A 13,482-nucleotide genomic window follows, 5' to 3' on the forward strand; every position below is an offset into this window, starting at 1 on the left:
AGCCCCGGGCAGCAGAGGCGTCATTGTGACCCCGACTTTCTGGGGCTTACATCATCAAAGGGGGTGCTGACATCACCACCCACGGAAGGCTCAACACCATGCGAGCCTACCTTGGTGTCTGGCCTGGGACTCTACAAAGAGAGACCCAAAGAGAGACGCTTGAAAAGCGTCCAACCCGGTGAGCTGCCTTGCTACCTGCCTCGGTCTCTGCTGTCGCTGAGACGCTCTGCTGGAGACCCACCCCAACCCCCACAGTACCCTGCCCACGGGGCATTGCTAATACGCTTGGGTTCACGGGGCCGGGGGTGGGGGGAGGCAGTGCCACCTTGTAGGGCAGTGGAAGCCTGGCCGGTGTCCAGCTGGAGTACAACGTGACCAGCCTTTGTTGGTTTTCAAAGTAGGAAATCAAAAGAAATAGGTGGAGTACGTTTCGTCATACCTTTGTACTTAGCTCAGTAAATCCGTGTAATCGCTATAAATTTACTGATGAGATAAAGTTCTTTCCTTTGTCTTTAAGGCCTAGTCTGTTTGTGCACTCGTAGCTCATCTCAGTCAGACCAGCCACATTTCACGTGCCTGATGGCCACACGCGGCTACTCTCCTGGTTCGTGCAAGCTAAGGCCGCATGCCGGTTAACCGGGTGCTGGCAGTGAAATATCAGCGTCTTCATTCTGCTCAGGGCATAGCCCATAGCCCTGCAGACACGTGCACAGCGACCCCGCGTAGAACACGCGACATGCCCCGGGGTCTAGAGCCAGAGTCTCCATGTTAGCACCGGACGCCTTTGGTTCAGGTTGTCATCCCCGTTCCGGTGTCTGCCTGGAGAAGGCTCACGTGTTCTCAGCCTGCTGTCGTCTTGGGGCAAATGGTGCATCTTACTATCTCTGGGGGAGAAAGAGGAAAAGGTCGACTTTGGGGGCGGAATGCGTTCTCGTCACGACCTCGCTTTGCTGTCACTGCTGTCGAGTGGAGATTCTGTCACACGTCTTTTACGAAGCCAAGGTGGACGTTGATAAGGCCCAGGGGTATCTGAGACAGCACTCAGTCCCCAAAGCAGTGGCCAGCACCCCCAGCAGACCCTAGTGGAGCAGAGGTGTCCCCGTCTCCCCACCCTCTCCCCAGGGCTGAGCATCCTGGGACCAAACGCCTGGGTTGGTGCCCCAGTGTGTCTGAATGAGTCCACGAGTCCGTCATCGGGAGGCGGCAGAAGTTTTCAGCTCTGTTTAAAACTGACTTCTCTCTCCTCCTCTAGGAGACCATGAACTGTAAAAGGAAAATGCTGCTGTTGATTCTGGGTCTTTCACTGCTCCTGTTGCTTGATCATTATTCCAGGTAAACAGAAAATCTCGGTGAATCGACACCTACAGTGCTTGGCAGAGCTGCCGGAAACCTCCCGATTTCGTCCAAAGGTGTTAGTAACACTTTCGAAATGTATCAGATGTTACCTCCCCTCGCTGTGGGGCCAAGCAAAGTATACTTTCATTCTTTCATTTTTCAACATCCAACACTTAGTGATCAAGCCCCGTCTGGGCCCCAGGCTCTGTCCTAGGTACTCAAGGAGCCACGGTAATAGGCAGAGAAGGTCCCAGGGGGAGAAGGCAGAGCAAACAGAACAGAGTGTTGGGGATAACCTTCAGTTCTGTTCAGGCGCTCAGTCGTGTCCGACTCTCCGCGACCCCATGAATCACAACACGCCAGGCCTCCCTGTGCATCACCAACTCCCGGAGTTCACTCAGACCCACCTCCATCGAGTCGGTGATGCCATCCAGCCACCTCATTCTCTGTCGTCTCCGTCTCCTCCCGCCCCCAATCTTTCCCAGCATCAGACTCTTTTCCAGTGAGTCAACTCGTCGCATGAGGTGGCCAAAGTGTTGGAGTTTCAGCTCTAGCATCAGTCCTTCCAATGAACACCCAGGATTGATCTCCTTTAGGATGGACTGGTTGGATCTCCTTGCAGTCCAAGGGACTCTCAAGAGTCTTCTTCAGCACCACAGTTCAAAAGCATCGATTCTTCGGCGATCAGCTTTCTTCACAGTCCAACTCTCACATCCATACATGACCACGGGAAAAACCATCTTGACTAGACGGACCTTTGTTGGCAAAGTAATGTTTCTGCTTTTTAATATCCTATCTAGGTTGGTCATAACTTTCCTTCCAAGGAGTAAGCGTCTTTTAATTTCCTGGCTGCAATCAGCATCTGCAGTGATTTTGGAGCCCCAAAAAATAAAGTCTGACACTGTTCCCACTGTTTCCCCATCTATTTCCCATGAAGTGATGGGACCAGATGCCGTGATCTTTGTTTTCTGAATGTTGAGCTTCAAGCCAACTTTTTACTCTACTCTTTCACTTTCATCAAGAGGCTTTTGAGTTCTTCTTCACTTTCTGCCATAAGGGTGGTGTCATCTGCATATCCGAGGTTATTGATATTTCTCCCGGCAATCTTGATTCCAGCTTGTGCTTCTTCCAGCCCAGCGTTCCTCATGATGTACTCTGCATATAAGTTTAAACAAGCAGGGTGACAATATACAACCTTGATGTACTCCTTGTCCTATTTGGAACCAGTCTGTTGTTCCATGTCCAGTTCTGACTGTTGCTTCCTGACCTGCATGCAGGTTTCTCAAGAGGCAGGTCAGGTGGTCTGGTATTCCCATCTCTTTCAGAATGTTCCACAGTCTATTGTGATCCACACAGTCAAAGGCTTTGGCATAGTCAATGAACCAGGAATAGATGTTTTTCTTGAATCCTCTTGCTTTTTCGATGATCCAGCGGATGTTGGCAATTTGATCGGTAGGTGCCCAGTATGCTACTGGAGATCAGTGGAGAAATAACTCCAGAAAGAATGAAGGGATGGAGCCAAAGCGAAACAAATATCCAGCTGTGGATGTGACTGTTGATAGAAGCAAGGTCCGGTGCTGTAAAGAGCAATATTGCATAGGAACCTGGAATGTTAGGTCCATGAATCAAGACAAATTGGAAGTGGTCAAACAGGAGATGGCAAGAGTAAACGTCGATGTTCTAGGAATCAGTGAACTAAAATGGACTGGAATGGGTGAATTTAACTCAGATGACCATTCTGTCTACTACTGTGGGCAGGAATCCCTCAGAAGAATGGAGTAGCCATCATGGTCAACAGAAGAGTCCGAAATGCAGTGCTTGGACGCCTTCTCAAACGACAGACGATCTCTGTTCGTTTCCAGGGAAACCCTAGAAGCCTTTTGTTTATTCGGTCACGCTGGGCCTTAGTTGCAGCACTCGGGCTCCAATCTTCACTGTGGCGCGCGGGATCTTTAGTTGTGACGTGCAAACCCTTAGTTGTGGCAAGTGGAATCTAATTCCCTGACCTGAGATCAAACCCAGGCCCCCTGAGCTGGAACTGCAGAGTCTTAGCCACTGAACCACCAGGGAAGTCCCTGGGATAGCCTATTTTACATAATTAAGGTCACCAAGAAAAACTAAAATGAAGTCATAGCACCGAGATGCTATTTCAGACAAACTATAAATGGTCCCAAAGTTCCATCTTGTTCTGACACAAACAAGACAGCAATGCCCTGCCCTGGCAGCCTGTGTGAGCCGGGGGTGCACCTGGGCCCAGCTCAGTTTCTCACGGAGACAAATGCGAAGTCCCCCTTCATTTGTGCCCATGCCTTGTGGGCTCCATCGTGAGCAGTGCAAACTTCCCAGATGCTGTTTGAAAAGCAGTCTTATCATGAGAGACAATGTCTTTAAAAACAAAACCTTTGCAAAATGCAGATCTGATTAAAAGGCTTGTATCCAACATATGCAAAGAACTCTTAAAACTCAACAACAAGGACAAGAAAAACTTTATTAAAATGGGCAAAATCTGGACAGACATCTCACCCAAGAAGACATAAAGATAGCAAGTAGGCATCTAAAAAGATGCTGGACATCATTTGTCATTAGATAATTTGGCTTCTCTGGTAGCTCAGCTGGTGAAGAATCTGCCTGCAGTGCAGGAGACCCTGGTTCAATTCCCGGGTTGGGAAGATCCCCTGGAGAAGGGAACGGCTACCCTCTCCAGTATTCTGGCCTGGAGAATTCCATGGACTGTTTAGTCTATGGGGTCACACAGAGTCGGACACAACTGAACAACTTTCACTTTCAGTTGCAAATTAAGACGACAACCAGGCGCCATGACACATCTATTAGCACAGCTGTGTGGTACAGCCACTTTGAAGACAGCGTGATGGCTTCTTACAAAGCTCAATATGGTCTTTCCAGTGATCCAGCTTTGGTGTTCTTCAGTATCATTAATCCAAGTAATTTGAAAGCGTATGTTCACAAACAGCCCACATAAGGTTTTATAGCAGCTTTATTCACAATGTCTAAAATCTGGAAGCAATCAAGATGTCCTGCAGTAGATGAATGGGTAAATAAACTGCGGTGCATCCAGATAACTGAATATGATTCAACCATAAAAAGAAACAAGCTATCAAGCCAGGAAAAGATACAGAAGAAACGTTAGTACACATTGGCAAGGGAAAGAAGCCAGAAGCCAATCTATGATTCCAACCACACGAAATTCTGGAAAAGGCGAAACTGCAGAGACAGTAGAGGGATCAGGCGATTGGGGTCTGGGGAGGAGTGGCTGGAAGATTTGGGGGCAGTGGGACTGCTTATGGTGGACCTGTGGCGCTATACCTTTCTCAAAACCCGTAGAATTTTCTAGCACAAAGAGTGAATCTTAACCTAGACAAATTCAACTCTCATTTAGGAAGTCGAGGGAATCCCAGGAAGGATTGCTGCATGTGACCAAAATCATCGAACTGTATCAGACATGCCAGAAGCGAGCTCCCTGAGGGCTGTGGAAGGTGCTGAGCGAGGTCACCCTGGCAATCAGTGGAGTCTGTCATTTGTTGCTGGTCAGGCTCTCGGTCGTGTCTGACTCTTGGCGACCCCATGGGCTGCAGCACGCCAGGCTTCCCGGTCCTTCACCAACTCCTGGAATCTGCTTAAATTCACGTCCAGTGAGTTGGCGATGCCATCCAACCTTGTTACCCTCGGTCGCCCCCTTCTCTTCCTGCCATCAGTCTTGCCCAGCGTCAGGATCTTTTCCAGTGAATCGGCTCAGCTCTTTGGAGTCTGTAAACAAAAGGGGAAGACAGCCACGCAGGGGACTGTCTCTAGTGGATACCATCATTTCCCCACAGGAGGGCAGGACAGCAGCTCTGAGGCCAGCATGCGTGCAAGAGGGAACGGAACAGCTGAGTGAGTGGACAGTGAGTGACAGTGCGTGGGTAGTCGGGGGACAGTTAGGCAATCCCTGCGGTGACGCATTAAAGCTGGAGACACCAGTCTGCACTCCCGTGTGGCTCCGTGGAGTGGGGGAGAGTTTCCTGGGGAAGTATTTCCAGATGCATGCCTCCATGCCAGTTGGTCCAACTACACACATGCCTTCCCTGCTCACCCAGCTGAGAGGACCTAGAAACGAGGAGCCCGCAGGAGCAGCGAGCACACCCAGCCCCAGACCTTGGTTTCTAATATTATTCTACAAAACAAAGCAAAACCCCGCACCAGGCTTCCTTGGAGATGTAGCTGTTTCTAGGACTGGGGACAGAACGTATACAGGATGAGCCTGGAGCAGAGGAACACAGGAGCCAGTGAAAGAGCTTCCAGTGGACGAAGGGGAAGGAGCTGAGCAAGAAAAGAAAGTTGCACTGGGTTTATCCCAAAGCATCAAGCATCTTCCCGAGCGCACATTGACGTAAAGGACAGAATCAACAAGCTCAGAGATGAGGCAACACCCCGCTCATAAGAACCCCGGGTAACCGATGGAGACATTGCCCTCCAGGAGGCGGAGTGCGTGGGCTGCCATAGCAATTCCCTATAAAGATCACAGGACGGATTTTGAGTGAGGTCTCTCAGTTGTGTCTGACTCTTTGCAACCCCATGGACCAGGCTCCTCCGTCCATGGAAATTTCCAGGCAAGAGTACTGGAGCGGGTTGCCATTTCCTTTTCCAGAGGATCTTCCCAACCCAGAGATTGAACCTGTATCTCCCACCTTGCAGGCAGATGCTTTACCATCTGAGCCACCAGGGAAGCCACTTGACAGGGAAGCGAAAGAGTCACTTGACAGCGGAGAAGCCTGAAAACACGACCTCAGCTGGGTGGTCAAGGTCCATTAGGTGGGACAGGGCGTGATATGGTCTGAGAAACGCAGCCGAGAGGACCCCAAGCAGACGTGCGTCAGGTGGGTCCTGGAGAGGATCCTGGGGACAGAAGGGCTTTGGGGACAAGCTGAGGAAATCTGATGGAAGCAAGGAGTTGAGTTCATAATGGGGTCCCACTGGCTTCACCAATAGCAACGGACGCCTGCTACAAATCCAAGCTGTTGATGATGCGGGGGCCAGGAGCAGGGGCGTCCAGGGACCATCTTCACAACGTTTTCTGGGAAACTGCTCTAAAAATAAAGTTCATGTTAAAAGGAGGGGACTCAATGTCCATCAACAGACGAATGGATAAAGAAGGTACGGTGCGTGTACACAAAGGAATGCTGTGCGTGCTTCGTTGTTCAGTCGCGCCTGACTTTGTGTGACACTGTGGACTGCAGCCCGCCAGGCTCCTCTGTCCAGTGGGATTTTTCAGGCAGGAAAATGGAGTGGGTTGCCATTTCCTTCTCCAAAAGAATATTACTCAGCTGTGAAAAAGAAAACAAAATAATGCCATTTGCAGCAACATGGTTGGACCCAGGGATTATCATACTGAGTGCAGTAAGTCAGATGGAGAATGACAAATATCGTGTGGTGTCACTTATATGGTGAATCTAAAAAAATGACACAGATGAACTTACTTGCAAAATGGAAACATATCGACAGACTTAGAAAACAAATTTATGGTCACCAGGGAGGGAGGGTTGGGGAGGAGGGATAGATTGGGAGACTGGGACTGCCATGCACATGGATAAAACAGGCAGCCAACAAAGGTCTACTGTGGAGCAGGGAACTCTGCTCAGTATCCTGTGATAATCCACAAAGGGGGAGAATTTGAAAAAGACTAGATACAAGTGTGTGTCTAATTGAATCACTTTGCTGTGTGCCTGAAACTAACACAGCATTGTTAATCAGCTCTATTCCAACATAAAACAAAACTGAATAAAAGGAAGGGAAATAAAGAAAAATAAATTAATACTGCAAAATCAAGGCAGAAAAAGGTAACCCCAGCTTTGGCATCATGCCCTGTGTGTCTTTCGGTGGCGTTTTACCTCCAGGAGAGGACGGGGTGTTGAGACCGTATCTTTGGAGCCATGGTGATGGGTCCTCCTCTGCAGAAAGGAGTGTGCACCTGGCCACAGTGTGGATTCTGTCACGTTCCCACAACTGTAAACCGATGCCTGGCGTGTAGTAGGTGTTGGGTCATCATACGGCTAAAAAGAGCACGTAAATGGATCTGAAGTCTAAAATGATATTGTCATTTAAATTTTGCAACAGGTCTGTGTTCAAATTCAAAACATAAATGATTTTTCCCATTGATCTGAAGGATCAATCATTTACTGGGAGGACTGGCAAATTTAGCAAATAAAAACACAGAATGCTCAGTTGCATCCAAATTTCTAATAGTGAATCATTTTTAGCTGTGATTCCCAACACGATACGTGGGACATAGTTACATGAAAACATGTGCTGCTTCTCTTAAGCTCACAATGAATGGGGGTCCTGCAGTTGCCAGGCAGACCCCCCTCAGGAAGAGCACTTGCTGGCTTCTCTGCCAGCAAGAATCTTCATTGTGTGAAGATTCTACAGACTGGAGGGCAGGGTGGGCAGGAGCCAGGAGGTTCCTATGATAGAAGAACCAGGAGGAAGAGGAAGCCAAACCTGGACCTTCTTAGAGGCAACTGCTATCAACTGCTTTTGGTTTCTTTGCTTATTGGCTCTGAAGTGTTCTGAACACATGCGCATCTACGTGTGGACTGGCTGGTGTGTGCCATGTGTACAGATGTGAGAGTTGGACCTTAGAGATGGCTTGTGCATGCTAAGTCATTTCAACCATGTCCGAATCTTTGTGACCCCATGGACTGTAGCCTGCCAGGCTCCTCTGTCCATGGGATTCTCCAGGCAAGAGTACTGGAGTGGGTTGCCATGCTCTTCAAGGGATCTTCCCCACCCAGGGATCGAACTTACGTCTCTTCTGTCTCTCGCATTGGCAGGTGGTTTCTTGATCACTAGTGCTAACTGGGGAGCCAAAGAAGGCTTGGCGTCGAGGAACTGATATCTTCGAACTGTGGTGCTGGAGAAGACTCCTGAGAGTCCCTTGGACTGCAAGAGATCCAGCCAGTCCATCCTAAAGGAAATCAACCCTGAATATTCACTGGAAGGACTGATGCTGAAGCTGAAGCTCCAATACTTCGGCCACCTCATGTGACGAGTTGACTCACTGGAAAAGAGTCTGATGCTGGGAAAGATTAAAGACAGGGGGAGAAGGGGACCATAGAGGATGAGATGGTTGGATGGCATCACCGACTCGATGGACAGGAGTTTGAGCAAGCTCCAGGAGTTGGTCATGGACAGGGGAGCCTGCCTACTATAGTCCACGGGGTCGCAAGAGTTGGACTTGGATGAGCACCTTTTTCTTTTCTGGCCTCTGTCAGTGCATTCGCTTGTGTGTGCCATGGGTGTAAATGCAAGGACTCTGGTGTTGATCAAGGAAAAGGCAGGATGCCGGATGGTGGCCCGCACCACTTGCTTCACCAGGCAGCAGACCAGGAGACAGTGGGGCGGGCGCCGCCAGTAGACAGCGGGGGAGGGGCTGCCTTTTGTTGGACACAGCTCCAACCTGCCGCTGGCTTTCCTCAGTCCTCTCCCCAGCGACACACTCTTCCTCGCCTTCCTCCTTCCCCTGCACATCTGTCCCTTCCAAACCCTGGAAGATGTCTCCTCCCCAGGTGGCTGTCCCTGGTCCCAAGTCTGGGCTGGACGTGCCGTGTTCAGCACTACACTCCAAGCTCTGTGGCTCCCCTTGGCACTGACCCCTGGGGCTTCTTAAGAGCCATCCCTCTGCCCCAGGTGCCCGGGGGGTGGGGGCCAGAGCTGCAGGTCCACTGTTGTTGGACCAGCACCTAACAGCACCTGCCACGCTTCAAGGGCTCCGCAGATACTTGTTGAAAGAATGCTTGACTCATAATAACTTGCTTTTCCCTTCACATCCAGGAAAAATCAAGAAGAAGAACTTCAGCTCTCAGACTGGTTCAACCCCAGGTAAAGACAAAAATGTCTGCATGTGAACACACACACACACACCCATGCACCCATGCACACAGACACAGACACACAGGAATTCAGTCTTCAGTGATTAGGTTTTTTCTTTTTCCCCAATCACCAAATTATGGCCATCCTAGGAGGTTCCCAGTCTCTGGAGTTCATGCTGACCTGCTCCGCTTGTTGGAAGCTTTCTGATTTATTGAAAATTCTATGAACGGCTTCTCCTGATTTTGGCCTCAGCTCTCAGGGAAGAGTCCTGTCCCCTGTTGTGGTTCTGGGGTATCTTGCTTCCTGATTACCTGTCATCATCCATTAGCCAATTCCCTCCTGGTTTTAGGTTGTTTAGCTTGCAGCTCTTGCCAGGAACGCTCCAGTGACTAACTTTGTATATATTAATATACATTCTGACATTGTCTTGTGAGTTCATCTGCGGGGTAAATTCCCAAAAGAGCCATTAAGTCAAACAAGGCAGATATTTAAATTTCTGTTTACATTATGCCTCTTTAAAAATTGAAAAAATTCTTTTCCACGACATGCTCACGGCCCAGATTGCAGGAGCCACGGTGTCCGGCACGCAGAAAGGGACTCTGTGAGCCTCACCTGTCATCACTGGTTCAGACTCTGCTGCTGTCATTGCAAAGGTACCCGTCCCACCGGTTTCTCTTTTGTTCAACAGAAAACGCCCCGATGTGATCACGACCACGAGCTGGCTTGCTCCCGTTGTCTGGGAAGGCACTTTCAGCAGAAAGGCGCTGGAAAAACACTACAGAAAGCAGAATCTGACAACGGGCTTGGCCGTCTTTGCTGCTGGCAGGTAGGGGTCGCCAAGCCTGTGGCACACTTTACTTTGGAAAACTGCACACCACTGTCCGTGGACCTCCCAGCTCCGAAGGGCCCCTCGTCGACCTCGCTCGCAGCCGCTGTCTGCGGACAGCCTGCGCCAAACAGGACGTCGTTTTTCTGTCCTCCCTTGTTCTTGTTCAGCCGCCAAGTCCCGCCTGAATCTCTGCGGCCCCGTGGGCTGCAGCCTGCCCGGCTCCTCTGTCCATGGGATTTCCCAGGCAAGAGTACTGGAGTGGGCTGCCATTTCCTTCTCCGGGGAATCTTCCCGACTCGGGATCGAACCTGAGTTTCTTGCACTGCAGGCAGGTTCTTCACCGTGGGAGCCCCCTGTGAAGTCCTTCTCCCTCGGCTGGACCATTAATGCCACGTGGCTGTCTTTCCACTAATAGCCAGTCAGCTCTCACACTCTGTCTCAACAGTCGTTCCAAAACGTCAGAGGCTTTGCCCAGACTCCCCGGCCCACTACCTCCCCCTTCCAGAACCACTGCAGCTGAAATGCAGACCCGACCTCCTGCCCTCCTCCCCGGGAATTCTGCTGCGTTGACTTGACGCCTCCCATGTGAACAGCGTTTGGTGATGCCCTCCCGAAAACATTTAGGGAGGCAAGCGTCCCCCTCTACGCTGTGTGTTTCGCAGGCTTGCAGATAAGTACCTGGAGCTGTTCTTGCACTCGGCGAATAAGTACTTCCTGACCGGCTACAGAGTGATCTTCTACGTCATGGTGGACACCTTCGTCAAGCTGCCCCAGATCAGGTGGGAGCCCCTCCGGCAGTTCAAAGTGTTCATCGTCACCGAGGACAGCTGGCTGGACAACGCCGACCTCGTGCGCATGAAGAGCTTGGCCAAGCACATCATCTGGGACATCCAGGGCGAGGTCGACTTCCTTTTCAGCATGACCGTCACCCAGATCTTCCAGAACAACGTGGGCGTGGAGGTCCTGGGCGAGTTGGTGGCTCAGCTCCACGCCTGGTGGTACTTCAAGGACCGGGCGAGTTTCCCCTACGAGAGGAGGCCCAGGTCGGCAGCTTGCATCCCGTTTGGCCAGGGTGATTTCTACTACGATGGCGCATTCGTGGGCGGCACGCCCCTGGAGGTCCTGAACCTTGTGGAGGAGTACCTGAGCGGCGTCACCCACGACCTCAGACTCAGGTTGAACAGCACCTATGAAAAACACCTCAACAAATACTTTTTCCTCCGGAAGCCCGCCAAGCTCTTATCCCCAGAGTACAACTGGGATGCCGACTTCTACCCGCCGCCCCAGGTGCAGTACGTCAAGGTGGCCCAGCAGTCCAAAAGGAGACACTGACTCCCTGGGACCGCAGGCCCCGCCAGCAATGGGTCCCCCTGGAAGGTGGGATGTCTTCATATGTCCCAGGTTTGAGAGACAGAGATGTTTATACTCACCTACAAGGCATTTTTCTCCCTGCAATTTTGAGCCATCCAATTTGGCCACTGCAGGATAAGGAATAAAAGGGTGCTTATTGAATTTTTAACACATGGTGATGTTAATATCTATACGTTGTAGATAACCCGGATATAATTGGAGGCATAAAATGAATATTTTTTTTAATGGAGAAAAGCTCTAGTTCAGAAAAAAAGAAAAAAATATATATATATACATGGACATAGAAGGGCAAAGGATGACGTGTGGAGGAGAAAATGAAACATTCATGGCTCACAAGTCCCTTGAGGGGGTTGCTTCTCAGGCTGGGGAGGCACGTTGCTGTGTTTAAACACCTGGAACCGTCTCACCCTATCTAGCTCGTGACTGGACATGCGTGAACTAGAGACTTCCTACCAAATACATGTCTTTCTTTAATTGTTTACACAGAGAAGTGTCAAGTTCATTTCTAAAATCTCCTGGCATTTTATTTATTTTTGAGAAGAGAGGGGCTGAGCGCAGGGTGGAGGCAGATGTCTGCCAGGTGCAGGGAGGGTGCCACTGGCCTGAGTCCTCAGGCAGCTGCAGGGCAGCGGGGAGATGCGACTCTGTGGTGCTCCCTTTGCACATTCAAAAGGGCTCGACGTGGGCAGCTCAGAGTTCCATGAGGCTCAGGATGGGAAACTAGCCCCCACGGGTGGCGGGAGCGGGGCTGACGTGGCTAGCAGAGGTTTGTTCTTGGCAGTGAGTGTGAGGGCCAGAGAACCCCGCATCATAAGGAGGCAGCCGTCGTCTTCCTCCTCCTCTCGGCTGCACTGCGAGGCACGTGGGATTTTAGGCCCCCAGTCAGGGATTGAACCTGCACTTCTGCATGGGAACTGCGGAGTCTTGACCTCCAGATGGCCAGGGGCGTCCCCACAGGCATTCTTCTTAATGAGCCCTCTTTCCTGGGAGAGGAAGCAGGCTGCCTAAGTGTGAAGGCCAGTACTGTCCTCCCCCCAATGCTTATGTGGAGTCCGAGTCCCGGGACCTCAGAGCATGACCAATACGGAGGACAGGCCTTTACGGAGGTGACTAAGGCAAAATGAGGTCACTGGGGAGGGCCCTCGTCCAGTAGGACCAGTGACCCTACTGGAAGGGGACTGGGACACTGACGTGCCCAGGACAGAGGGAAGGTGAAGTGAGGACAGGCCCGGGAGAGAGGCCTCCTCCACCTCGGACATCCAGCCCTCGGAGCTGGGAGAAGGGCTCTTCTGTTCTTTAAGCCCCGGTCTGTGGCAAAGTGATGCAGTGTGCGATCCAACAGTCGTCTCAGCTCAAACACTAACACTGTGAGGAGACTGACACTCACTTCCTGGAGTGGAAGCCAGAGGCCATGGAAAGGTAGGTGCATGAGGAACACACTCGCTGATGCTCAGCCCTGGAGTGAGAACCCCTGTCCGTGACCGTGTTACGCCTACCAACCCCTCCCGGGATGCCACTTGTCAGGAGGGTTTCCCTGAGGAGCACACTTGCCAAGGTGTAGCTCATCCTATAGGGCTCCCCTGGTGGTGCGGTGGTAAAGAGTCTGCCCGCCAGTGCAGGAGATGCAAGTTCGATCCCTGGGTGGGGAAGAGCCCCTGAAGGAGAGCATGGTAACCCACTCCAGCATTCTTGCCTGGAGAATCCCATGGACAGAGGAGCCTGGCGGGCTACCGTCCATGGTTTGCAGACTTGGACACGACTTAGCAACTCAACAACAGCAACAAGCTCCTTCTACTTTTTCTCTCAGTTGTTGCCTTTGGCTAAATCACGATGATGATGAATCAGTGATTCATCCTTTCTTATATCACAGAGCAGCTCTTGATTTCAAAAGAAAGTTATGAAATTATTTCAAAACAGAGCATGATATTCCATTAGCCACAAGCTGTGCCTCACGAAGGTCACTATCAGCTCTCCTAGGCCATGCCCAGAGAGGGGAGGGTGTGCTTTAGCTACTGCCCTGAAACCAGCAAACAGACAAAAACGAACTTTTTTTTCCCCTGACAATTTATGGAGAAGGCCAG

The 13,482-nt window shown here is 50.9% G+C and overlaps 1 protein-coding gene across 1 annotated transcript; it reads left to right on the plus strand.

Moving 5' to 3' along the window:
- The first annotated feature begins 1,258 nt into the window (after positions 1 to 1,258).
- GLT6D1 (glycosyltransferase 6 domain containing 1) lies at positions 1,259 to 11,362 on the plus strand. The gene is made up of 4 exons (XM_055400042.2): positions 1,259 to 1,332; positions 9,163 to 9,210; positions 9,890 to 10,027; positions 10,693 to 11,362. The coding sequence occupies exons 1-4, from the start codon at positions 1,259 to 1,261 to the stop codon at positions 11,360 to 11,362; spliced, it is 930 nt and encodes a 309-aa protein (XP_055256017.1).
- Positions 11,363 to 13,482: the final 2,120 nt, after the last annotated feature.

Source organism: Moschus berezovskii, chromosome 11, assembly GCF_049115385.1.
Source record: "Moschus berezovskii isolate FMDL1 chromosome 11, NW_MosBer_1.0, whole genome shotgun sequence".
Classification (NCBI taxonomy): Eukaryota; Metazoa; Chordata; class Mammalia; order Artiodactyla; family Moschidae; genus Moschus; species Moschus berezovskii.

Excerpts from the sequence above, each read along its gene's own strand:
- GLT6D1 (XM_055400042.2), top strand. The coding sequence starts at position 1,259 with ATGAACTGTAAAAGGAAAATGCTGCTGTTGATTCTGGGTCTTTCACTG. Across the intron at positions 9,211-9,889 it reads TCAGACTGGTTCAACCCCAG|AAAACGCCCCGATGTGATCA; the intron begins GTAAAGACAAAA and ends TTTGTTCAACAG. Across the intron at positions 10,028-10,692 it reads GCCGTCTTTGCTGCTGGCAG|GCTTGCAGATAAGTACCTGG; the intron begins GTAGGGGTCGCC and ends TGTGTTTCGCAG.